This window comes from Anoplopoma fimbria, chromosome 9 (genome assembly GCF_027596085.1).
Source record: "Anoplopoma fimbria isolate UVic2021 breed Golden Eagle Sablefish chromosome 9, Afim_UVic_2022, whole genome shotgun sequence".
Classification (NCBI taxonomy): Eukaryota; Metazoa; Chordata; class Actinopteri; order Perciformes; family Anoplopomatidae; genus Anoplopoma; species Anoplopoma fimbria.
The window spans coordinates 19,468,651-19,492,149 of record NC_072457.1 but is presented as its reverse complement, the minus strand read 5'-3'; the positions used below and the strand labels follow the sequence as shown (position 1 = coordinate 19,492,149).

General features: G+C 40.0%; 3 protein-coding genes across 3 annotated transcripts; 1 reads left to right on the top strand and 2 right to left on the bottom strand.

Moving 5' to 3' along the window:
- Positions 1-253: 253 nt before the first annotated feature.
- Positions 254-6,736, bottom strand: map9 (microtubule-associated protein 9). The gene is made up of 13 exons (XM_054605006.1): positions 6,486-6,736; positions 5,182-5,272; positions 3,646-4,125; positions 3,369-3,535; positions 3,167-3,275; positions 3,017-3,084; positions 2,856-2,917; positions 2,601-2,763; positions 1,907-1,993; positions 1,617-1,778; positions 1,392-1,537; positions 901-1,036; positions 254-769 (listed from the first exon to the last, which is right to left on the bottom strand). The coding sequence occupies exons 1-13, from the start codon at positions 6,555-6,557 to the stop codon at positions 650-652; spliced, it is 1,863 nt and encodes a 620-aa protein (XP_054460981.1). The 5' UTR covers positions 6,558-6,736; the 3' UTR covers positions 254-649.
- Positions 6,737-8,598: 1,862 nt separating this feature from the next.
- On the bottom strand, positions 8,599-15,392 carry smim14 (small integral membrane protein 14). Its single transcript, XM_054604277.1, has 5 exons — positions 15,289-15,392; positions 13,948-14,044; positions 13,081-13,129; positions 12,815-12,966; positions 8,599-10,964 (listed from the first exon to the last, which is right to left on the bottom strand). Exons 2-5 carry the CDS (start codon positions 14,020-14,022, stop codon positions 10,926-10,928), a joined length of 315 nt encoding a protein of 104 aa, XP_054460252.1. The 5' UTR covers positions 14,023-14,044; positions 15,289-15,392; the 3' UTR covers positions 8,599-10,925.
- A 2,116-nt stretch (positions 15,393-17,508) lies between these two features.
- Positions 17,509-21,740, top strand: ube2kb (ubiquitin-conjugating enzyme E2Kb (UBC1 homolog, yeast)). The gene is made up of 8 exons (XM_054605296.1): positions 17,509-17,823; positions 18,724-18,817; positions 18,927-18,985; positions 19,679-19,761; positions 19,858-19,957; positions 20,057-20,185; positions 20,580-20,665; positions 21,565-21,740. Exons 1-7 carry the CDS (start codon positions 17,761-17,763, stop codon positions 20,652-20,654), a joined length of 603 nt encoding a protein of 200 aa, XP_054461271.1. The 5' UTR covers positions 17,509-17,760; the 3' UTR covers positions 20,655-20,665; positions 21,565-21,740.
- The last annotated feature ends 1,759 nt before the right edge of the window (positions 21,741-23,499 follow it).

Below are 23,499 nucleotides of genomic sequence, written 5' to 3'. Positions count from 1 at the left end.
TCTGTTATTCTAAAGTTAATGTTTTTGACGATGGAAAACAATACGATGAAAATGAATAAAAACCTTTTAAAGGTGAGATGCAAAAATGAACAGCACTTTAAATAAAAACAAAAACAATTAAATCATGTTTTACATAAAATAAGCACTGCGTGGTTTACAGATCTTTTTACAAGATTGTGTAAAGTTTTGGAGCCTCTTGTAACCTAGAGACACAAATCAACATTACTTGGATTCACAGCAGTTCAACTATAAAAGTAGAGGAATCCGCAGACCAATTATATTAGCTTTTAATATCAAAATGCTTTTCTTATTGCTGCTTTACATTCAGATGTCTAACATGGTAATAACAGATCACGACATTTATAAAAAGAGTTTTGTTATTGTAAGTTTCCTTTGATACTGACATGTCACCATGTCACAGGAATATTTTCCAACTTTCTCAACATACTGTACCATTTCACCAAAAAACATAAAAATATCATCTTGCGCCAGAGCTGTTGCCTAATCCAAAACATCTGAAATGTACAAAATGTAAATATATATATAAAATGAAGCAGCTGCCATCAACTATGTTTAAAACACAACATACAGTACAAACTTCAAATGTAACACAGAACCCACAGATATTTTGTGGGTGGTATGCTGCATTCTATTTTCGAAATGGTATGGTTTTATTCGGTGGGCTCCACGGAGGAGGAGGACCGTCTTGGAGTATCGCTTGTATTCGCCTTTCTTCTCTCTGTCTCTTCTGTTCCAGATCTTTCCGAACCTGTTGGGGGAAAAATTTAAACTTAGAAACATTTGACCTTACAGATAACTTGGATTTACAATGTGTGGGACCATTTTTATCTTAAAAAAAACAAATAAAGAACCTTCGACGCCACAAGTAATTCTACTCACCAGCCAGTTTTCATACATCTCCAAGGCCATTTTGTCTCTCTCCTCTTTCATGTAGCGTTCCTCCTCAGCTTTATTTTGGATTTCCTCGCGCTTCGTCGTGACTTTTTCATGGAGAACAACTGTCTTCTTTTCACGCCTTTAACATTTTAAGAAAAAAAAGTGTTGCTCAACATGAAGCTTTGGCTGCCATCTAGTGGTTGGTCAGATGTTAAAGTTTGATGCGACAGCACTGTGAGGTGCGGCCATGAGTTGAACAAACCGTGATTTCCCCATGCAGCAATTTGTAATGCACTGCTTTTATTTTGTGAAAGTTTGAATACTTATTTTCAGACCCCAATCATATGTTAACAATCAAGTACAGTAAGACAATTTAATTGAAAATAATATCCTCTTTCCATTCTTGCCCTTTAAAAGCACAGTAAAGCTTCTCAAAATGGGCCTTTAATGGTACAGCAACAGCTTCCTTGAAAAACTCAATGATTTGCACTCACCAGTCAGAAAAGGCAGATTTGCTATCTCTCTTTCTTTCCTCCTCTTCCTCCTGTTTTCGGAACCGCAGTTTGTTTTCAGCCTCTTTTTGTTTTCTGAACGTTTCTTTGAGGAGATGATCATGCTCACTTTTCCATTTTTCAAAAACCTGCGATGTTTATAGCGTCACTCGTTAGCATATCTTCACAGAGCGCTTATTAAAATGCACAATAAATCAATCACGATACCTGTTTAGCAGATTGCTTCTTCTCTTCTTTCTCTTCAATCGCTCTTTGCACTTTTCTGATTGTGTCCTGCTTTTCTGTGGCTTTTGCTTTGAGGCTCTCGGCCTTTTTTTCTTTCCAAGCCTCATATGATGTAACAGCATCTTCCTTTTTAGCCTCTTCTGCCTGTTTTTTTTTTTTTTTTTTTGAAAGAAGGCAAGCAGCATGCATTTATGTTAAACCTATTGTGTTTTTATAGTATTCTATAACAATGTGATCTGTTGTATTTACAATTGACAAAACAGATTACTCACCCTTTTCTTCTTTTCTTTCAGGATTTCCTCCTTCTTCTTTAGTTGCATGTTCTCTCTTGACTTTTCCTTTTTCTTTTGAAGCCATTCCTGTTAGAGGTAAATGTTAGTGGGTCGGGATTCAAGTTGACAGAGACTGATGACGGAGCATTTAGCGTGAAAAGGTTAAAGGTTTGCGTCCCAAATGGCAAGGTGGCGATAAGGTGGTGGGGCTTTCAATGGTTCTGAAGAGGAAAAGGGCAGGATGAATGTCTGGGAAATATAAATCCCAGTAAAAAGCCCAGATTTCAACATTTACAGGTAGATTTTTGCACAACTTCCCCATGTGCACCCATATCGCCAAACCTCAGACATTCCCTGTCACTTTGATATCTGCCTCCCAAGGACCGGCTTTTAAAGTTTTCAGGACAAGTACAGCGTTTCAAGCCCAAACTGGCTCTGCATTTGTAACTGATAGTAATGTAATAAAATCTGAGAATAATATTGTAACATAGAAATTATAAATGGAGCGTTTAACAGGATTGAAGAAATGACATTACATATGACAAGTATGTTCGATGTATTGCATATAACTGTAATAAAATCGACATCAGTGTCTGAGTATAAGATGGAGCTCTGGATGCATACTGTCCTTCACCGTAAAACAAACAAAGCACTGCAGAGATTTCTAACAACACAGGCTCATTATCACACCGACCTGGTAAATGGCGGCTCTGATTGAATCTGCTGATTGAGGCTGAGATTCTTGCAGCGAGACTTTACGATCCAGAAGTTTGAGAGTTCCCAGATACCTCGATTCCACTTTCCTGGAGCACGCACTGTGCGATCTCTGGGCGGTCTCAGAGTGAGAACTGGATGCCCTGATTAAAATGAAACAACGTTCAGTTCAGTCACTACCCTGTTCTGTCCACGAAGCTTTAGTAGCAGCTATTTCTGCAGCTTGCTTACCAACCTGGTATCAAAGGATTTTTCGTGGACACGAGAGAGCAGCTGCGAGTGATCTCCTGATTCTGCCTGAGAGAAGACAGTGGACACATTTACAGAGACTAAGAGGCAGAGTGTATCTAACATGACACCAGCTATGGCAGTCCCACCCCATAACAAAGGTCTTACATTAAACTCTTCAAATGATGTGGAGTACTGTTTCTCCCGCTCTTTGCTGTCATTGGAAATGAAGCCATCTAAAACCATAAATTAAAAATCAGGAGGATAAATGAGATTTTTTTTAAATAAGCATATGGTGCAGAGGATGCTGATCGTTACCTGCTGATCCGGAATCAACTGTGGTTTTGGTGAAGAGCTGTGACTGCTCACTCTTACTTGAAGAGGATTTGCTGTGGCCGAATGAAACTGTGTTACTTCCTTCTGTCCACTTTTGGTGAAAAGAAACAACAAAAAAGTTAAAAGATGTTTCAACTACAAATACAGAACAAGCCGGGCATTGAGACTGGCATATGCTCCTTACGGCGATGTTGCTGGACGTGTCAGAGGAGAGGGGAATGGATGCAGAGGACGTCTGGGGCCTGCTGAGATCCAGAGATCCAGCGTCTTCAGGTGTCTTCTCAACAGCGTGACGGCTCAATCCCAGAGTCCTTTGCCTCGGTTTGGGCCTGGGTGGCTCCCTATTGGTATCTGAATGAAGCCAGTTTGTGGAAATATGAATTAAAAAAAAATGTTTAGGAAAATCTGCAAAGTAACACACAACGTGCTCTTTGTGACTACATGAAACGTTATAAAAAGACCTGCTGAGGACACATGTGTGAGGTCAGTTGCTGAAAACTGCAGCGTCTGGGAGCTTTCCTCCAGAACAGAGTTCCTCTTCTCTTCGGGACCTGGATATTCCGCCACACGGTTGTCAGATGGTAAGGGCAATGGCATGTCCAGTAGAGAGTCATCTGATGTATGGTACGACAGAGATTTACTTGAGCTCTCTCTCGTGATTTGGGGATCGGCGGACACAGCATCACTGCTTTCAAATCGTACATTTTCGTTACTGATGTTGGTGGAGCGCTGTGAGGACAAGGAGTCGTAATTGCCGTGTGGGCCGCTGGAAGAGTCGGGCGGCTCGTTTTCACGTGACTCTGAAGCCGCCGCGTCGTCCGAGGGAGAGACGATTCTCTGGTTTTTCAGGAATGAAACTCTCTTCGGCTTGCCATGTTTGTCCTCGTCGTCTGAAAATCCAAAGTCGTTGATTTTAGATTTGATGAGCTGGTTCAAAAAATCTGTGAAAAATAGAAAAATCAAATAGGGAAAAATTTAGAAAGATCAAAAATAGAAAATGACAAGATAGGACTAGAAATTACACTGTATCTGTTTAAGTTGACAAAACTATTTAGACTCAATGTCCACTTACTACTTTTTTCCGTATCTTACTATCCCTTCTTAAGAGGATGGTTTCTGGCAACTGAACCACTGAGGAAGACTGAGAGATATGGTTGAAAATCACCAAAAAACTAGTAGGAAGTGATCTTGAGTGCAGGTACTCATCCTAACTTTCCCACCGAACGTGCATCTATCTAAGGTGAAGTGGTCTGACTAAACATGTTATTCAAAGGAGGAAGCAAAGCCATATAGTGTGATCTATTGATGTTCTGCTGTTATTCTTGTTGCCATCTGACATTTTATAAATAATTCGTCATCCTATTAATGATGGCAGGGAGGAATGAATTGTGTGGATTGAATGTGTAATGTTCCACCGGCTGTAAAGTAGTGGTACCCAACCTTTTTTCTGTCCGCTGTACCCTCACAGCCATTGAACAAATGTGTCCGTTTGAATATATATTTAAACTTGATGTTATCGAACACTGCTTATACCATGAAATAGGACACTTTTTTACAGCCATTTCAGTAAAGGTTGCATTAGTAGGACGTTTCAACCATTTATCCATTACATTTAGCTTTACCATCTCTGCTCTCTTGCTTACTAGTTTTCTTCACTTTCACACACTCTTTCTCACAAACACTAACCAGATCGTGATTTTTTTTCTCAAATAAGACAAGCTTCTCAAAAGTCCCCTCGCACATCCTGTTTGGGAATTGCAGGATTGTTTGGGAAAAAAAATCACAATTTCTCCAATCAGTTTGATGCACATTCACTGTGAATCACAGTTACATGCATAAGTGAAAGGAAGGATACATGGCTGCAATAAACCAGCCTCGTCATCAACTATCATTAGACACAGAGATACTGGAGACTAAAAATACAATGTAAACAAAAGCCTTTCAGAGACCCACATCTTAACGGTCTCCCCTGATGTTTTGATGCTCTGCTATCTTACCGTCTTCATCCTCATTGAAGTCGTCAGAGTACAAGTATCGATCTGGTTTTGGTCTGCTTGCCCTGGTGGAGACAGCAGCCTGGAGTTCATCCTGCAACGACATCATTCCGGTTTAGATGAGACTGACTCTGTTGTCTTTCGCGGCACACCATTAAAGGCGTGCACGTATAAAGTATGCATGTTATTAGTGTACACGTATAAAGTATGCAATGTTATAACCTACACGTATAAAGTATGAATGTTATAGTGCACACTATAAAGTATGCATGTTATAGTGCACACTAATGCATGTTATAGTGCACGCGTATAAAGTATGCATGTTATAGTGCACACTATAAAGTATGCATGTTATAGTGCACACTATAAAGTATGCATGTTATAGTGTACACATGTATGTTATAGGATACTGAACTACTTGATTCTGCTAGATAGTGTACAGGGTTAGTTATGATTCTGTTGATTCTACTGATATTCTCTATGCACAGTGTACACGTCCTCTTATAAAGCATGCATGTTATAGTGTACACGTATAAAGTATGCATGTTATGTTAGTATGCATGTTATAACCTACACGTATAAAGTATGCATGTTATAACCTACACGTATAAAGTATGCATGTTATAGTGTACACTATAAAGTATGCATGTTATAGTGCACACTATAAAGTATGCATGTTATAACCTACACGTATAAAGTATGCATGTTATAGTGTACACTATAAAGTATGCATGTTATAACCTACACGTATAAAGTATGCATGTTATAGTGTACGTATAAAGTATGCATGTTATAGTACACACGTATAAAGTATGCATGTTATAGTACACACGTATAAAGTATGCATGTTATAGTGTACACGTATAAAGTATGCATGTTATAACCTACACGTATAAAGTATGCATGTTATAGTGTACACGTATAAAGTATGTTATGTTATAAGTATGCATGTTATAGTGTATAAAGTATGCATGTTATAGTGTACACGTATAAAGTATGCATGTTATAGTGTACACGTATAAAGTATGCATGTTATAGTGTGCACGTATAAAGTATGCATGTTATAACCTACACGTATAAAGTATGCATGTTATAACCTACACGTATAAAGTATGCATGTTATAGTGCACACTATAAAGTATGCATGTTATAGTGTACACGTATAAAGTATGCATGTTATAGTGTACACACTATAAAGTATGCATGTTATAGTGTACACTATAAAGTATGCATGTTATAGTGTACACACTATAAAGTATGCATGTTATAGTGTACACACTATAAAGTATGCATGTTATAGCTGTTACCTGAAACGTGGTTCTCCTGGATGTTTTCGGGCTCTTCGTGTAAGCCAGAGTCCTGAACTGCTGATCCGTCATTGTGAAAACTACAACGCTGCGCGCTCTCCTCCCAGCGCGTCCATTGGCATTAGCATGCTAGCTAATAAGAGCAGTCACATAGCTAAGCTGCCAGGCTTCCTGTGCTGAGCTTGTTCTATCATTGATAAATCACCGTCACGTGTCTGTCTGATTCACTTCACACCGGACATCTGTCCATGAACGTCCATCCTAAAGGCACGCGGACACCGCTCGCTCCAGCGGGCTAGTTAACAGACTTGTTGATGGTTACCCCGGGAAACGTGGAGGACGGCTCAGTGTCACCACTGCGCATGCTCAGAGGATGGCACGCTAAGTCTTGACGAACAACGCACACACACGAACACGAACACGCACACACACTGGAACACACACACACGAACATACACACACACACACGAACATACACACACACACACACACACACGCACACACATACATTTGATTTGAATACAATACAATACAATTGAGTGAGTCGTAAACACGCACACACGAACACGCGCACACACACGCACATACACAAACACGAAAACGCGCACACACACGAACACACATTTGATTTGAATACACGCACACATGAAGTACGTGTGTGTGTGTGTGTGTGTGTGTGTGTGTGTGTGTGTGTGTGTGTGTGTGTGTGTGTGTGTGAGTCGTAAACACTGCATCACGCAGCAGCAGGCCAGACTGTCACACACAGGCCTTTAGGTCTTCTACTTAAAGGAGCAGCAGTGTGAACGATCTCCGCCATCTAGCGGTGAAGTTGCAGATTGCGTCCAACTGCAAATTCTCCTGTGTCAAGTTTTTTGGGAAAACTAAAGTGGCTAATGTGGAGAGCAGGGTCGTCCTCTAATCAGGGGATCGGCGGTTCGATCCCCGGCTCCGGAAGTCCATGTCGATGTGTCCTAAAGCAAGACACCCCCAAATTGCTCCCAAAGGCTGTGTCGTCGGTGTGTGAATGTGTGTGAATGTTAGTTAGTGTTAGAGTCCTGATGTGCAGGAGGCACCTTGCATGGTAGCCCCTGTCATCAGTGTATGAATGGGTGTGAATGGGTGAATGATAACGTACAGTGTAAAAGCGCTTTGAGTGGTCGTAAGACTAGAAAAGCGTTATACAAGTACAGTCCATTTACCATTTAATATAGAAAACTTGAGAAAGCCAATAGCCTTTTCTAGAGCCAGTGTTTGGCAAAAGGGACTATTTAACGACCGCACTGATAGAGTGCTGCAGAGATGACTATTCTAGTTTGCCTACACCACCGTCACATGAGCATGAGTACACACAACAAGGCTGTAAAATCAAACTAGTTGATGTGATAATGTTTGGAATTCTCATTTAGCCACTTGTATTCAAATAATTTTTTTAAGACACATAAAAGCCTCAAAATTCACAAGAGGAATATCTACGGATGTATTTTATGTAGAACAAAACATTAAAATCTCCTATGCTGGTGTTAACCACAGAGCTAATTTAGGACATTGAACCAAACACACATCAAAAATGAAAAAAGATGAGGTAACAGGAAGTGCAAAAATACTGTATCATTTCTTGGTGTTAGATCTCATTCCTGCAGCACTCTATAAGCAGCTCATTCTAAGCTAACAAAACCACAATTCCTATTTTCAGTTGTTATTTTTATATACTTAAGAAAACATAGTTACTAACATCATATTCTATTCCTGCCAATAAAAAACCCTAAATGCTACACGCTGTTCCTTTATGTCAAAGTTGAAATACAACAATTTAATATTCTAGGATATTACATTATTGGGATGCTTCTACTGTCGATAAACATGTAATCAGCATTTTAATGTTGTGGCTGGTAAGTGGTAGTTTAATATGTAACACAGCATCATATCATTTAAGATAATCACAAGTTTATTTTATTTAAAATCTCAATGTGCAAATATCCGGTAAAAGCAGTGGAGGAAAACAATAAGTAAAATATTTTACCCAAGAATGTAGAGTGAAAAATTGTTTTGAAATGGAAAGACTCAAAAAACATTTATAGACTAACAAAACACTAAAACAAAAAACACAGGAATGTGAATCTGAATTCTTTTTATTTATTTTTTGTTATAGGAAAAGTGCATAGTTGAAGCCCTTTTTTCTCTTAGACAGAACAGAAACAGTGTAAATCAAGGTCTCCTGGTTACCAGATGGTCCACTTGTTCATCTCAACAACCTAGTATGGTTTCCCCCTTCAATATATACACCACCTTATGTTTTACTTAACTTTCTCCATCCTTATATCTCCTCCCTGCCAACTCCTGAGTCTAGAAAGATGTAGGAAAGACATCTTTAGAGGGCGTCATTCGCTGATATGGAAACTAAGAGAAGCTGTCACAGATCATATTCAGGTTCTGAACTCGTACACCATGTATATCAAGAAAAACACTTCAATTTTAAGACTAATCCACGTAAATTCTGATATCGCAAGTAACCCTGAAAACGTAATCCAAGGCCCCGACACACTTTGACGGCCATGTTGCATGACAGAGGCACGACAAAGATAAGGTCAGTGACGAGAAAAACAGGAAACCCTCAATCATGTACCACAGTCCGAAAGCCAACAATAGACATGTAAAAAAAACACTTGTTAGAATGTTCCATTTTCTTGAGATTGTATCAAAAAAGAGTTGATTCTCTCAAGTAATTTTTAAGCTGTAGTTTGTGTTGCCGACGTACTGTGATGTATAAACATCCACCCACAACGACATACATGGTTAAGGAACGCAAGGCATTCACCACTATATTGTTCTGCATGAGAGATTTCTGTTTTTCTGTTAACTTCCTTAAATCTAGCTGACAAACCTTTGATTAAAATGACTTATGTAACAGCTCTGGACCAAGATAAATCAACAAATCCTGTAAACCACGGTAATGAGAAAACCCCCACTGCAGATCATTCCCATGTACTCTTATCTCATTTTTAAATAAAATAAAAAATAACTCAAATATTGCTGTTTTTTTCACACAAAGTTGTTCCAGCATTGTTTGGAAATGCACCTTTCTCTCGCTCATTTCCATAACATTGGTCTGACATTGTCATCATCATCATAATACAGAAGTTGAAGAATTAGAAACTTAGAAGATGCTCAAATCAACCACAGACTTCAGGCCATCATCTCCAAGAGGCCATCATTTAGACCGCTGACTCAGCACAACACGCCATCATAAGGAACCGGCATACCACAACAACAAAATATATGATTCTCTGCTACTAATAGGTGAGTATACAATTCAGATTTTCTTTTTTTTTTTCTTCTTTCTTTTAACCATAAAACAATGACATCTCAATATGATTAAAATGCTTATGCTGAGTATATTGTTTTTACAATTACCACACTTAATACACCCTATCTGTATGCCTGCAATTCAGTTCATTTCAACTACGTAAAATGTGACCTTTTAACCGTCATATCTAAACCCGGTAAACAGATTATTCAGGACCCATCGCTGTGGTCCTGATTACTTATATTACAGTAACAAAACCAACAGTCACTTAAAGGGACAGACACGCTTCCGGAGATATAGTTCATATAGCAGACCGGACCATTTGCTGGAGTATGTAATCTAACTGAGGCCTGCGTGTGAACACAGAAGATTGATATGCAGCATTAAAATCAACGGCATGGTATTGTGATCTTAATTCATAATTGTATTCGTCCATAAAATTAATTAAGTGAATTATTCTGCTGGTTTGAATGTGCTATTAAAACATTACGTGATATGACATCATTACTGGCACCGTTTATAGAGTTGGGACTTTGAAGTGGAAAGAGAGGAATGTTTCAGAGAGTCTGAAGACCCGCCACCCTTCATCGCTCAGCAAGCACTTGAACAACTATTTAACACCTCCCCTCCCATCTCCACCAACACACGTGACACATTCCTTCATTTTCAGCTCAGTCAACACCAGAGCTGAGGTCAGCGACCGACTAACAACATTAGTACTTATTTCTGTTAATTCAAGTTTGTGAAAAAGGTTCTGTCATTATGCGTCGTTATTCAAATTCCCATGGAATTATCTGATTCAAGTTTTTTTTTTATATATCTGTCAAAAATAACCAATGCCCAAAGTGTTAATGTTGTTTGTTTATGTAAAAAAAAGTATATATATATACGTAATCAGATTTTTTTGTGACTTTGAAATATCATATCTGTATTTTCCTCATCAATCTGGTATCAGTTGGGCTCTAGTGACAGGAATCGTAGGAAAATCTAGGCCAAAAAAAACAATGGCAATTAAACAGGAGAGAAGCAAAAGATATTGGAATGAAGGGGAGGTGGCGCTGTCTCTTGGTCACAGTCGCTGGCTGACTGTGCAGCTCCAGTCAGAGGAGGTCGGTGAGTGCTGGTGCTCTCCACTGCTAGTCAATAGGTGGCGCTGGAGGCTCTCTTCCATGGCTCTGCAAAAAAACAGGATGAGAAAATATTAAGTCTTAACAATAGAAACAGCCTGAAATAATATAATTAATATAATAATAATATTGAACAATAATAATAACAACAACAAAAAAACCAATAATAATAGGTTAGCTTCAAGTTTGGACACACAAGACATCAGTAAATGTTCATCTGCTCTGTACACCAAGAGGCTAAGTCGCTGTTTAAGCTGGGGTCAGCGAATTTGGAGAAACCAGCAAAATAAAGTTATATTTAAAAATAAAAAGGACCAACAGAGAAACCCAGCCCGATGTAGCAAACTCTGTTCCAATGAAAGTAGCTTTAAAAGTCTCTAAATTACATTACATTACATTACAGTCATTTAGCAGACGCTTTTATCCAAAGCGACTTACAGGAAGTGTATTCAACATAGGTATTCAAGAGAACTACTAGTCACCAGAAGTCATAAGTGCATCTCCTTTCTTAAGCAAGCATCTCAAAGCATAAGCCAGAGCAAAAGTATAGTGCAGAGGCAGATTACTACGAAAACAATAATTGCAACAGACTAATCCGAATATAGTAAGTGCTACAAACTATTACGAATAGGATAAGTGCAGTAAACAAATACAAATTCAATAAGTGCAGCGAACTGATACGAATACAGTAAGTGCAGCAACTAATACGAGTGCAATAGTGCTACGAGGAAGGCTCCGGGTAGTACTTCTTGAAGAGGTGAGTTTTCAGCCTAAATGTAACAAGAAAGTCGCCAAGTGGACTACACTGACAGCCCGTCCCTTCAGGCCTCCGCCCAAAGCTGTCCAGCTAGCACCTCGTGGAAAACTCTGGTGATGAGCAATGAGCCCAGGGGCAGAATACACAAAGGTTGGTCAACAGACAGGTAGCCTACCAACCATGAAATTGGACGGGCTTATCCTGCGATGGCCACAGATATGGGACTTTTTTTTGGGACTGTAACTGAACTAAAATAGAAAGTTATTGAAACAGATTCAAAATCCGGAACCAGACCAATTCATAAATACACACTGCCCTACAAAACCTGAGCTCACTAACTACTAGAACAATTACCAAAAATAATGTTGATACAATATTTCAGCCGCCTATCTGTGGTCAAGACAGCTGACTTTAAAATGCACAGCAGAAAAACTGATGTTGAACAAATGGGCCTGAAGACATTTGACATGTTACAGTAAAAGCACAGGTACAATAATGATAATACAATTAATGATGGCTGAATGCCATTTATAAACTTCATGTATTGTGCATGCTGACTCACTGTCACCGCATAAAGGACAAAGCTATTGTTAGACTTGTTAGTAACACTAACAGGTTTTCCTGCCATGGCAAGTCATGATGTCTGTGGTGAAAAATAGCTATTAAAGAATAAATGTGGAGACGCAACGGCATTAACGCCAACTAAAAAACTAAATAAACGTAGTAGTTTAGTGGCCGCACATTCAAAATGAATATATATAATAATAAATATATCATTGGGGATCTTTTATTAACAATGATAAGGGTTTGACTCAGCACTTGACCATACACTTTTATGAGTGTCTAGTCACACCGTAAGTGCTGCTGTGAGCAAAGGATTTTCTTTTTATAACCAACTATGAATTAAGGCGTATGAAAGTATTTTTTCTACATGTTTAATCTTCTTTTTTTAAATTACATTTTTAATTCTTTATCCAGGGCTATAGATTCCGTTAAATGGGGACTTTTGAATATTATGTCATAAAATCACCATTAAAGGCAAATAGTGTTTTTCAGTGTATTAAAGTAATGTACTTCTTCATTGTGATTTATTATCAATGTGGTACTTAATGGTGAATCTTCATGGTAAATCGATACTGACATTGTGGGGTCCATGAGGTTTGCCTGTGGGACGGCTGCCCCTGAGACTGGATGGGCGCAACAGGAACAGGAGCATAGCCAGCACCGCCCATCCCATCAGAACCATGGGGAGGGTCAGGTCGCCTCCGCCGACAGGCCCGCCGGGACTGGGCACTGAAAAAACAAAACGCATCTTTGCCCTTGTAATCTACACACTAAACGTTTCTGATCCCAGAACACAATATGACACATTATGGAAAAGAAAAACACTAATGTGGTCATACATACATTCCTGAGGGCAGTCGGTGTCTGTGCAGTAGGACTGAGATTGCCTGAGCTGAAGGAGGAATTATAGAGGGAACAAAGTAGATTAAATACAAGATGTGAGCGGTAAAAATATTATTATCAATTCTTGTACTATGACCTTGATGGCTGACTTATTCACTCTGGTTACCACTGTAACTAGGGTGAGAGAAAACTCAGGAAGTCTATAAACCAATGAAACTGACATAAACCTCAAGAGTTCCTTGTTACATTAGGCACGCAAACAAGAATATACTGTACAAAATTCCGACATGCAAATCTTGTGAAAATTCATTCGTTGTTTGGACAACACCCTTTCCTCCTGCGAGTGAATCAGATCCCCCCCCCACCCCCAGGGTGGTTTCAAGCTCTGAGCCATCTGCAGCTCGCCGCGCAGGTTACACCTGTGCACAAAAGAGCCAATGAGGTCACCTGGAAACTGACAGGACATTATCCCAACTTCTATTCTGTCTTAAACGCAGTCTGTCTCCATAATGTTGAACTCCTCTTTTACACGTTCCATTGAAGAGAGCTGGAGAACATTTACATGCACAAAGCAGACTTGACAGCAGCACATGAATGACACGTCTATGTGCTGAAATGCTGATTGGCCCTCTGGATAAACACTAAGCAGGAACCAGGATATACTGGCTGGGTGCCAGTCAGCAGCTTTTCATTTCCTTCTCTCTGGCTGGGACTTTTATTTGCTTGCTAGTTGCTTTTAACGTTAATCTCTCCACTTCCTTCTCTCGAAATTCGGCAGTAGATACTTATACTTTGCGCTGCATACTTGCACCTGCACCTCAGCTCTGTTGAAAAGCAGCCACTAAAGATTACAAACACCAGACTCACCAGGTTGATGAGGCGCCTCATGGCATACTCATGGGTGCAGACGCACTCACAAGGGTCAAAGCCTCCCTCCGCCATTGCTCACCAGACGGCGTCCACCCTGGAACAAAAACGATAGTACTGTCTCCAACTAAAACCATGCAAATGAACAAAGGAGAGTAACCTAACGCTCCCCCCTGTCAGTGCTGTCCTCTATTGTTGTTTCACAGGCACACATCTTAGAGGGAGGAGACTGCTCAGTTAAAGGACAGTCAGCCCTCTCTGTGGCTGCTTTATCTCTCCGCATGAAATCTAGGTATTTGTTTTTCAAAATAAACTCTCACTTGAACTATATTGACAACACACTGGAGTTGATTGTGGTGTTTTCTAACGCGTAAAAGTCAGAACTGGTGTACACCGATAGTGCACTCGTCTTTAATACAATACTGATTAGGAGCCACGTCAAAAGCTGAGAGCTAAAGATACTTTTGCACAAATCTTTTTTTTGAAAACCTGGTGAAAAAAGCTTCTCTCTTTTTTGGGCTGGCAAGTGAAGCAAATCTAGCAGCCACTAACATGTAACATACACAAACATTTAAAAAAATAAAAATAATAAATAGCAATATTTCTTTCCCCAAAAGAAAAGTGACCAAAAAACATGACTAGAGCAGTACATCTTCCGGTACAAACTTTTTAATGGATTAAGATTTGATTTTTTTGCACTGTTTTATTTGATTTTGTCCTGTTCTTTGCACTGCTTTTGTCTTTGAGCCTTGTCTTGTCTTTTTGTGCAGATTTGTTGTTTGCACTGCTTAAATGTTAAATGGAGAACTACTGTCAACAGAGAAACGAAACTAACACTATCTCTGGCATTTCTGTACAGCAAACCTACATGCCAATGTATCTGACTGATCTGTATAGCTCTGATCATTTGACCTATGAGGCTACCCGTCAACTTACAATATTAATTCACGTTCAAATGTGTAATGAATGTAGAATGAACGACTGTCCCTGAACACACAACACACAACTGTCCCTGTATATTTAATAGACACCCACATATACACACTTTATTTACCAGCTTTATTAGGTTAGATCTGTGATCACGTTATATGTTCATGTGTTGCAGCCTGCATAGCTCTGCAGTGACGAACAAACGAAGTGGCCACTTTGTCTCGAGCCTGCTGAAATCCATTCTTCATATAACATGTATCTCTAACTACATTAGCTAACATCAGACTAGCTCCTTGCTAAGCCAGCCAGCAACAGAAACCCACACAGCGTTGACTTCCTCGCGACTGTAAACAACGACCCGAGGATGAGCGGCAGCCGTGACGGGAAACACGGCATCGAAACACGACTTACTTGAGCTGTGAAAGCGTCAGAAGCCGTTAAATGTCTTCAGAGGCCCCCCCACGGAAACCATCAGACTGCAGACAGGTCAGCCTACCGTCTGTGTTTTGTTGGAGCACGTGAGCCAACCAGTGGTTCTCCACGAGAGACATCCGGGAACTACGCGCACGGAGCGATTTGGAAGTCCCTCATTGGTTGAGGTGTTTGATGGGCGGGCCTTTGAGCCAATCAGAGTAAGACACGAGTGTGACGTCTGCATAGTAAACAAACAGCCCGCAGCCTATCAGCACGCAGAGGAGCCGAGCCCCGGCGTGCGGTTGTGTAACACAACACACAGTGATGGAATGTAACTGGAATATACCTTTGTGGGTTTTTTTAATTGAATGCTACTTTCTACTTCTATTCCAAAACATGCAGAGGAAAATATAAATATATAATAATATATAATATTAATTAATAACTTAATATATATATATTAATATTGATTAATTAATAACTTAATATATATTAATATTGATTAATTAATAACTTCATATATTAATATTAATTAATTAATAACTTAATATATATACAGTACCAGTCAAAAGTATGGACACACCTCCTCATTCAACTAGTTTGAAGAATCTAAAATATAAAACATATTCTGGTTTGTTGAACATTTGTTTGTTTACCACATCATTCCATATGTGTTCCTTCATAGTTTGGATGTCTTCAGTATTAATCTACAATGTAGAAAAAAAAAATAAAAAAGAAAGAAAGTAAAAACATTGAATGAGAAGGTGTGTCCAAACTTTTGACTGGTACTGTATATATATAATATATATGTATATATATATCCAACACAAATGTCTGAAGGCAGTAGTTACTTTGCTTATTAAATAATAATAATCCAATAATATGATATAAGATAAAATAAGATAATCCTTTATTAGTCCCGCAGCGGGGAAATTTGCAGGCTTACAGCAGCGTAGAGTAAAGTGCACACAAGAGACATAGTAGAAGAAAGACAAGATAAAAGTAAAAAATGAAAATAAAAATAAAAACAAGTATTATAAATAAGCAATAAAAAACAGTAGAAAATCAACAATAACTGAAATATTATATTTACAGACAGAACACTATTTTAACTATTATTGCAAAAATATACTAAAATATAACACTAAGAGGGGCCATTTTGCTGCTAAATGAATATTTTGACTTTGACACCAGTAAGATTTGAATGCTTTTTTGTTAAGATACTTCTTCCACCACTCCACCAATACATAAATATACAATAAATAAGAGACTTTTTGAAAGTTTATTACATCAAACTGTAGTCACACATGTTGCCCATCAGCTGACTCTAATTTCTCAACTGTTCCTCTCTGCCTTCCCCTAAGGTCTTGGCTTTGTGTAGTTTATGCGTTTCTTGGGTAGTTGTTCAGTTTGAATATATATTCTTAGATTTTATTATGATTAAATTAATTCATTTATTTTATTTTTTACTTGTTTTTAGCGTTTTATCATTATTAAATTTGATTATTGTGATTGTTTTACCCTCTACAGCACCTTGAGATTTCATTGTATTTTAAAGTGTGCTATATAAATAAAATCCATTATTATATTATTATTATTATTCACTTTTAAACACAGTGATTTTTTTTTTCTAACTCTGCCAGCCAGAAGACCATTCTGTTTGGTGGTTGTATTGTCTTTTATAAACTTGTATGTTTTGTATGTAACATTTAGAATTGTAATAACTATAGCCAAGTGTTGTAAAAAGTACAATGTTTCAACAGTTCCTACATTGAGTTAATCCAAATACATGTCACTCAGTCAGGGTGGAACCTGACAGTTTCCTTCTCTTACTTTTATTTCACCACTTATTTTAAGATAAAAGCATCTTAAATGAAAGTTGATATCAAGGCCATGAGAGCAGTTGTGCTGTAAGTTGAATAGAGGCAGTTGAAGTGTGTGTCAGCAGTGATAGCAGCTGAAGAGTAAAACATTTTTTCAATCTAACAGCTTTCTTCCCTTAGTTGTATTTTTTTTTGCTCCATAATAATAAAAAAAAACCAATTAAGTAAAATCTCCATTCCACATCAGAGTCAGATGTAAAAACACTGTAGTGGAATAAAAGGATCTAGTTACCAGTGCTAGAAAGGAGAAAGCAGATGTGTTCATCACATGATGAGAAATGTCCAGAAAACACAAGTTTTTGTAAACAACACAAACCCTCGTGTCAGGATTCATTAAATGAACTTCCAGCTTCTCCTCCATTGAGCTGTTTGTTCTGGACGAACTGACGCGGCGCACAGGCGGCGACAGAGAGCTTAACTCCGGGGTGAAACCAAGAGGTGGACGGTGAAAGTGAAAGGAGAAGAGAAAGAGAGAGAAAGAGAGAGAGAGACACAGAGAGACAGAGAGAGACACAGAGAGAGAGAGAGAGAGAGAGAGAGACCCCGGGTCTGGCTTGGAGGCAGCAGCGGCTCAGCAGACTCAGACATGGCGAACATCGCGGTCCAGAGGATCAAGCGGGAGTTCAAAGAAGTTCTCAAAAGCGAAGAGGTGCGGTAACGTTTCCGCCTGTTGTCCCGACGTGGACTCGGCTTCTTATTGTGTTTCTGTTTCAACTCAACCGACCCCTCTGAGGGAGTCTGTGGCCGTGATGGTGGCCACCGACAGCCCCCCGTCGGTGCCAGTGTGTCTGTGCCGCGGGAGGTCAGGCCTCCACAGGAGAACTTCAGCTAGCTTCTCCAGGCTCGGGCTGCAGCTAGCTAGCTTCTCCAGCTAGCTGCAGCCCGAGCCTGTGCTGTTGTTGTCGGTGGGAGTGTTCAGGAAACACCGAGGATTCCGCCTCGTCCACCGACGGGCCGCATGCCCGTAGCTAACCAGCCGACCGAAACAAACCCTCCCTTCACGGGGAACACCCGCCTCGTAAACTAGCCCGAGGTGACTTACGAGAATTAGCCTGTGGCTCCTCGAGCTAGCAGCTGTTAGCATGCTAATGCTAACGACATGTTGACATCTCAAACTCGGTTAGCATAAGCCTGTGGTGTTTACGGTATAACGGCCACCGACTGATCACATATACATGTAAACAGCTGGTTCATAATGGGGCTGGTTTAAGTAGTGTATAGTGTGTGTTTTGTCACGCTACGGCCCGTCAAGTCTGTTTATTGGGGGTTTGTAGTTATGCCAACTTTTGCTAGCTTGGTTCAGTAGCGAGCTATCTACGCTGTTTACGCTATCTACGTTGATGACGTAGTTTACGCTGATGACGTAGTTTAAACGTCCTCAGCGCCTCCTTTACAGTTGTTGCGCCATTTAACAGCCGACATGTCCGCAGCTGTCGCGTTTGTTTGTAACAGGATGTGGTTTCACACTTTGACAGAGACATAGTATGTGAGTGCTGTGATTAATTGAAACGTTGTTGTGTAACGTGTCCTTCTCATTTGTCCCAACAAGACGAGTAAAAACCAGATAAAAGTAGATCTGGTGGATGAGAACTTCACGGAGCTGAGGGGGGAGATAGCAGGTCCTCCTGATACACCATATGAAGGTATTGTCACAGACCTGCATTACAACGACCTGACACGATTTCTGCCACAAGGCTTTAATATTATGATTTGTCATGCTGAAACATTTTCTTGTTTTATTTTCTTTCCAAGGTGGCAGATTTCAGCTTGAAATAAAAATCCCAGAAACCTATCCCTTCAACCCTCCAAAGGTACTTTCTTTCAGGTGCTCCCGTCTGATACCTGCTGCATGTCCTGTACCCGTCGTCCCAAGTCTGAGTGCATGCACGTGCACACTGTCATCCTGGTTAGGGGTCAACACATTCTGCTTTTTAAAAAAAAGTTTATATTTTCTCCTTCCTGTTTTGAGGAACCTGAAGATACTAGCTGATGTAGTCTTATCTGGCTTGTAAAAACCTCCAGGTTTTTTTTGATCACTGACCGCCGTGTGCAAAGGCGCGCCCTCAACTCTAGCTACATAATTGCCAATAAATGAAAAGTGTATGATAAGATAAAATTGATAAAATCCCGTTATGTCAGTGATTTTACATACAAAATCAATTTTGTGATGATACAATAAAGTGTGTTGGGTTTATGGATACAGTAATCAGAGAAGAATGTCTGTTCTTGGCTTATCCAGTTAAGGAAATACCTGACAAATGAGGTACTTTGTCACATTGAATATAAATTTAAAAGAAACCCAATATTGCCAGAAACTAGTTCCGCCCATTGATTTGTAACAGTGACATAAATGGTATGACAAAATCTACCCAAATATGATCCAAACAAGGTCAATACTCAAAGCCAGGATACAAGTGTGCATCTAAGTGTACCCGTTGTAACCCCCCCGTTTTCCTCCATAGTCAAACCATTTTATCGTCGTAACCCCTGTGTATTTTTTTTAGGTGCGTTTCATCACTCGGATCTGGCACCCTAATATCAGTTCTGTGACGGGAGCAATATGTCTGGACATTTTAAAAGACCAGTGGTGAGTGAGATTCATCTGAACCTAGCGAAGCACCTTACTTTGTCTGTGTCTGTGTCCCTGGTCTCAAACCGCCCTCCATGTGTCCGTCTCACCCAGGGCAGCTGCCATGACCCTACGGACGGTTCTGCTGTCTCTACAGGCTCTCCTCGCCGCAGCAGAACCAGATGATCCGCAAGATGCAGTAGTAGCCAACCAGGTGAGAAAGATGTTCTCGGAAACACACTGCATGGCTATCTCTGTATTTTTACTGTTTTGACCTTTTAACCCTGACTGAGCTTTCTGGCTGCATCCTCAGTACAAGCAGAACCCAGAGATGTTCAAACAGACTGCGAGGCTGTGGTCTCACGTCTACGCAGGCGCCCCTGTCTCCAATGCCGACTACACCCACAAAATAGACAAACTCCGTGCGATGGGCTTTGATAAGGTCAGAACCGATTTGCCGTTTTTTTAGTTTCATAACAGACAAATACTCCCGAAAGTTACAATTGGCATTACTTCCACTATATTCCGACATTTTATAAACTAAATTGAGATTGAAAATAGTCAACATAGCCAATTTGTTAGTTGCTACCTTAGTTGACAGCGTGCTCTCGGAGCGAGCAGGGTTTGTGTAGTCTCACTGAAGTAAATGTCAAAAGGATTTACTCTTAAATGATTCAAACATAACTCGCATTTCTTCAGAAAAAGCTGCTCCACGGGTTGACATATTTGATGTTCATACCTGCATACTTTAAAATCATTCTTCAGTTCTTATCAACTGCTGCAAATGACACACTGATCACTATCTTTCTTTTTAAATTCCTCCCCCCCGCTCACAGAATGCAGTAATAGCGGCCTTGTCTTCAAAATCCTGGGACGTGGAAACGGCAACGGAGCTGCTGCTCAGCAACTGAAACTCAGCCAGGTGTGAGGATCCCAACCCCCCCATCATTGCACCAGCCCCAACCCCGGCATCCATTCCTCCATTGCCTTTTGTTTCACATACAATCCCCTCCTCCCCCACATTCACCCCAGCAGTCTGAGCCTTCTCTTATAACAAGTTTGTCTGCTGCAAACTCAACACTGGTAGCACCAATATCGCCAATATGCACACCGCCCCGTGGCCTGTCCGACCCCTCCCCCCATCTGTCCAATACGCTGTCTTTACTCACTAACATAAAATGTGTATCCTTCTTATAAGCCACCGAAATCTTTCACTCATTCATCTTGTCTTCCATGCCCTTCATTCATATGAGCTCTGACATTTTCGTTCCTTTATGTCGCACAGAATCAAATAACTGCCTTTGGCTGCTAGGTTTTCCAGGGTGAAATGTAAAAGGAAATCCAGCATACTGCTCCTCCCAGTACATCACTAAATATCACCTCTAGAAACCAGTTGGACTTTATTGGATAATTCTCTTACAGACATTTAATATCTTAAATGTCTAGCTGGATTAAATTAACTCGACTGGATAGTGTTCTGCATTGAGCAGCGTAATGTGTTTTTTTTTAATTTAATTTTATATAATATCACATAGCTGCTGCATAACCTTGGTTTTTTTTTGTCTGTAGAATTAGAAAACTTAACACAAACATCTGCACAAAAGGAAAAAGTAACCTGTAAATAGATGCGTGTAAATTTGAAAATGCATCGGGGATATACTTTCTTTTTTTTTTTTTTTCCTTACATGGCATTGTAAAAGAAATGATTTTAAATATAAACTATGCCTAGTTTACAACTACATGGAGAAATCTTTTTGTGCTTTTGTGATCCATCAGGAATCCCTCTGAAATGGCTGGTTAATTTGTTTTTCCTTTCTTAAGATTGTTGTTTCGGGATGGCTCAGCCAAAGTCCTGGCCCTAATGGGAAAGGAAGTGACAGCCAGTTCAGGCCCCTGAAGGTCATCACATGCCACCTTTTTTTCTTGTCTGATTGTCCTTGCATGTTCTCGGCTGCCTTTTAATTTTCATTTGGCCAAATGATGTGGTGATGGGGGGGGGGGGGAGGGGGCGTCTGTTTGATCTGACATCCCTTCAGACTTGATGAACTGCCGAGACTTTTTCCCCAACCTGTGGAAACAGACGACTGGGAGATCCGCCCCGAAAGCCACTGAAGTGCACGCACACAGTTTGGCACGACCTGAAGCCTTCTCTGTCCAGTGTGATGCCAGAATGCTTTCTCTTCTGCTCCGGGCAGATTCGCCCGACGACCAACAGGAAAAACACACCTCAAGAAGGAGTGGGAGCGACTCTGAACGGCCTTAAGGATTTTCAGTTTGCAATGCTGTGGTTTTATTATTTTTAACCTCGTTTCAGAGCAACCAGGTCACTTTCAGCCACCGATTAAGGGTCCGCTCGCCCTCTTCAATCCTAATGTGGATCAGTAAGAGGGGGAGCTTCGTCACTTATCACCGATCAAATCCAACAGCACTCAAATCAAAATGTCGGGACGTCCCCAAACATGCTTTACTACACAGCCAAATAAAATGCTCATTGAGGTCTGACGCGTCGTTTAAGAGGCTGGGACTCCTCTGAAGCAGATAACAGGCCTGCAGTATTTTCAGACATATTTGTGGTACATGGACTGTAAAGAAATGTTATTGAAGTGGGGCGGCGACAAATCCTCACACACGGCCTTTTTTTTTTTTAAAAAGGCAAACCCATCTTCCCCACCAACACAGTGGCATATTACAGAACTACATGGAGTTTCCATGCTCCCACTCCACAGACTGAAGACAGTTTCCAGCCAGAGCCAAAAAACAAAAGGCGTTCTCCATCTCCTTGACTTGTAAATAGTCCAGTTCTTGATAAAGAGCCGTCTCGTTATCACTAGAGTGCACCATTGAATCTATATTTTTTAAGAAAAATAAAGGACAAAAAAAGGAAGAGGCCCCCCTCCTCCCAGTCTTCCTTGTTTTCTCACTATGTACAATATTGCACGAAGATGAAGCATAGAAAAAAAAAAAGGGGCTGTCGCATCTCAGTTTGGATCGAGACTTATTTGTCCTTTTGTTTCCTTGGAAGCGAGCATCAGCAGTATAAAAAGCATGGTTATTTATTGTGACAGTGTCATGTTTCTTTGATTAAAAAACAAACAGTGGAAACATACGTTTGATTCTGGTCGAGTGTCTTTGCTTCTGATAACTGTGCTTCATAGACACTGATCAAGACAAAGCACTGGTAACATCTAAAGAAGGTAAATATGATCATGAGAATAGGCACACTTTAACTACATCAAAAATAACTTGTCTTCAACATTACCTTTGAGGTTTCCGCTCACTCAATGCTCAACAGTAGGTGTTAACCAGCAAGTCATATGATAGAAGTACAAAATAATATTTCTGTGTAAAAGATGAACAAAAACCTGAACACGTTTTTGTATAGTAATATATAATTTATGAATTCCAAGGTGAAGTACGGTTCGATACTTCAGCAGTAAAAAAAACAAAGCAGTCATTCAAACCCAGCACGGTATCCAGAAATGTTTGACCGCTTAGGTTGGTCCGTGAACACACCGGGAATAAATCAGAAGCCTTTTTAAAAGCGTTACAGGTGGCAGTTAAGAGTCCAGGGTTTCTAGCGGGCCTTGTGTGGCTGTAACCCAACTAAAGAACCTCAACATACCAAAGTTTATAAAATGCACAAATCTTATGCTATGATGATGTTCCCATAGTTCAGCTGTTTGCTGCGATTTGTGTTAGATATTCAAACTGCAAAGTTCCACGTGGGTATTTACAAAATACGACTGAGAAAAAGCT